The sequence below is a fragment of the Sphaeroforma arctica genome (assembly GCF_001186125.1).
Source record: "Sphaeroforma arctica JP610 unplaced genomic scaffold supercont1.400, whole genome shotgun sequence".
Lineage (NCBI taxonomy): Eukaryota > Ichthyosporea > Ichthyophonida > Sphaeroforma > Sphaeroforma arctica.
Window position 1 is genome coordinate 66,905 of NW_014040158.1, and position 2,601 is coordinate 69,505.

Genomic DNA, 2,601 nt, shown 5'->3' on the forward strand with positions numbered 1-2,601 from the left:
GGGGTGGGGGGGGGGGCGGGTATATATATATATATAATATATACATGGCGGATACCTGTGCGATGTGACATCATATAAACTCTTGTTTGTTAACGACACATATTTACCTCATCTATGCTACCATGGTACAAACATGGCCTATTCCAACCCACCCTGCCGGCCTATGTTATACACCTATCAGTGCTTATCTTATCCCCCATTATACCATGCGTGTCTCCTGTGACTGTATCCATGAAGTACCCCGAGTGTTGCACAGTACCACTACACCAGGTATATTGGCGTGCCCTGTATGTGTGGTGTTTTCCCTTAAGTGCATGCCAGGGCCTGCGAGTGTTTATGTGTAGCGCTCGCATGAGTTGCGCATCGGCAACGTGGCTAATAAAAGGATCATACAGAGAAGTCTACATATATGTGTGTATATGTTTCGTTGCGTATTTGTATGCTTAAGTGCCTGTAAGAATATACTTCGGACCTGCGGGGTTATGAGAAAAGGTTACCTCCTTTGTGGGTATGCATGTATGATACCGTATGTACTCGAACATATAACAGAGTGCATAAATGTATTGTCTGTGCTGTATGTTCAGATGCCAGTGGACTCTCAGTGCTTGGGTATGTATGTACGTATGTGCGGATTAAGTTTGTGTGACGCCTGACTTGTGTGCCTAGTTGGCCTTTGCGCACCAATACGTATACCAACAACAACCAGTAGACTACGATGGCTTGCTTGCCCATTGAGTCTCACAGGCGTGTATCTTACTTCCCATTGTTCAGCGGCTTGTTCTTCGGCTTTGCGGCTAACCGTCTGCCTCCTGTGTTGAAGGTGTGTGAGATGTGGTGTGGTGTGCGTTGCTATGGTGATGGCATATGTTAAGATAGGGAATGTTTGTGTATATTAGCCGATGACTGCATTGAGGGGGTATGAGATGTGGTGGTGTGTGTGTTGCTTAAGCAGTATTCTGCTATTGCGATGATGTGTATCTTAAGATAGATGGTGTATGTGTTCCTTAGTCTCTGGCTGTGTGGCGGGTGTGTATGGCAAGATATGATGCGTAACGCTGCCTTAACCCATGGTATCACACGTGATTGTGACAAACTATGAATGAACATTCGGTCTGTCACCGCTATTGCGTATCTTAAATGACTGCTTCGTGGGTCTATCCGCGTACCTTGTGCTTTATATCTGTGTGAGCGAACAGGCCACGAACCGAAGTAAGGGTTCTGGGGTTAGGGTTTTAGCCTATACCCTAGACCCCTGGACCTTTTAAATCGGTCCCGCCCTATTGCATAGTGTACTTATAAGAAATGCCATAGATATATATAAACAATATCGCATTATAGTTTGTGAGTGCCTGAACTTTTAAGCGTGGCATTTGGGAAAAACAATCGTCTGCGAGTTTTACGACAACGAATGTGTACGTCGCTGCCAATGCCATGCACTGTCTGCAAGCGACCAACCGAACCTTTTAACTACCACGGGTTGACTGGCTTTATGAGATGAGCCAATGAATCCTAAATAACCCTACAACCCTAATCCCTAAATCCCTAGAACTTTGCAACCCGAAGTTTGTAGCGTGAGCTTGGCAAGATATCGGTTACTGATGATTCTGAGCCAAAATTACGAACAGTGTGCCTACTACTGTTGCCTTTCACAACTCATACTGCTGGAATAAGCCAGTATCGTAAATCACAACCAGTTCTCATACCGTCGTTGTGCACTGGCTGCGTGTACCACTCCAGGGTATAATAGGTTGTACCACTCTAGCAGCAGCTTAGCAACGGGTATAATAGAGTGTACCACTCTAGCAGCAGCTTAGCAACAGGGTATAATAGGGTCTATAACTATAGCAGCAGCTTAGCAACAGGGTATACTAGGGTCTATAAATATAGCAGCAGCTTAGCAACTGGGTATACTAAGGTCTATAACTATAGCAACAGGGTATACTAGGGTCTATAACTATAGCAGCAGCTTAGCAACAGGGTATAATAGGGTGTACCACTCTAGCAGCAGCTTAGCAACAGGGTATACTAGGGTCTATAAATATAGCAGCAGCTTAGCAACTGGGTATACTAAGGTCTATAACTATAGCATCAGCTTAGCAACAGGGTATACTAGGGTCTATAACTATAGCAGCAGCTTAGCAACAGGGTATAATAGGGTGTACCACTCTAGCAGCAGCTTAGCAACAGGTTATACTAGGGTCTATAACTATAGCAGCAGCTTAGCAACAGGGTATGCTAGGGTCTATAACTATAGCAGCAGCTTAGCAACTGGGTATAATAGGGTGTATAACTATAGCAACAGGGTATATTAGGGTCTATAACTATAGCAGCAGCTTAGCAACAGGGTATAATAGAGTGTACCACTGCAGGACTATACTTATGTTTGAGTCGTCACTGTACAGGATCTTAATTAGTGCCGCTTTGACTACAATTGCACATCGTGCAACACCGTAGTGTGCCCACCGCAACACGCGACAAGTGTGCGGTGGTTGAATACCTAGTGTAGCATGGTTGTTCATACTCTCATTATTGTCTCTGTATGGTCGCATACCTAGTTTAGCATGGTTATTCATACTCTCACTATTGGTCCTGTATAGTCGC

At 44.6% G+C, this 2,601-nt stretch overlaps 1 protein-coding gene across 1 annotated transcript in view; it reads right to left on the reverse strand.

The window, feature by feature from the left end:
• The window catches only part of SARC_05903 (hypothetical protein), a gene marked incomplete at both ends in the record, with an annotated part of 4,880 nt that extends 4,647 nt beyond the window's left edge, over positions 1 to 233 (reverse strand). Inside the window, one exon of the mRNA XM_014300225.1 lies at positions 175 to 233. Coding sequence (XP_014155700.1) covers positions 175 to 233 — 59 coding nt within the window. The remainder of the gene's footprint in view (positions 1 to 174) is intronic.
• Positions 234 to 2,601: the final 2,368 nt, after the last annotated feature.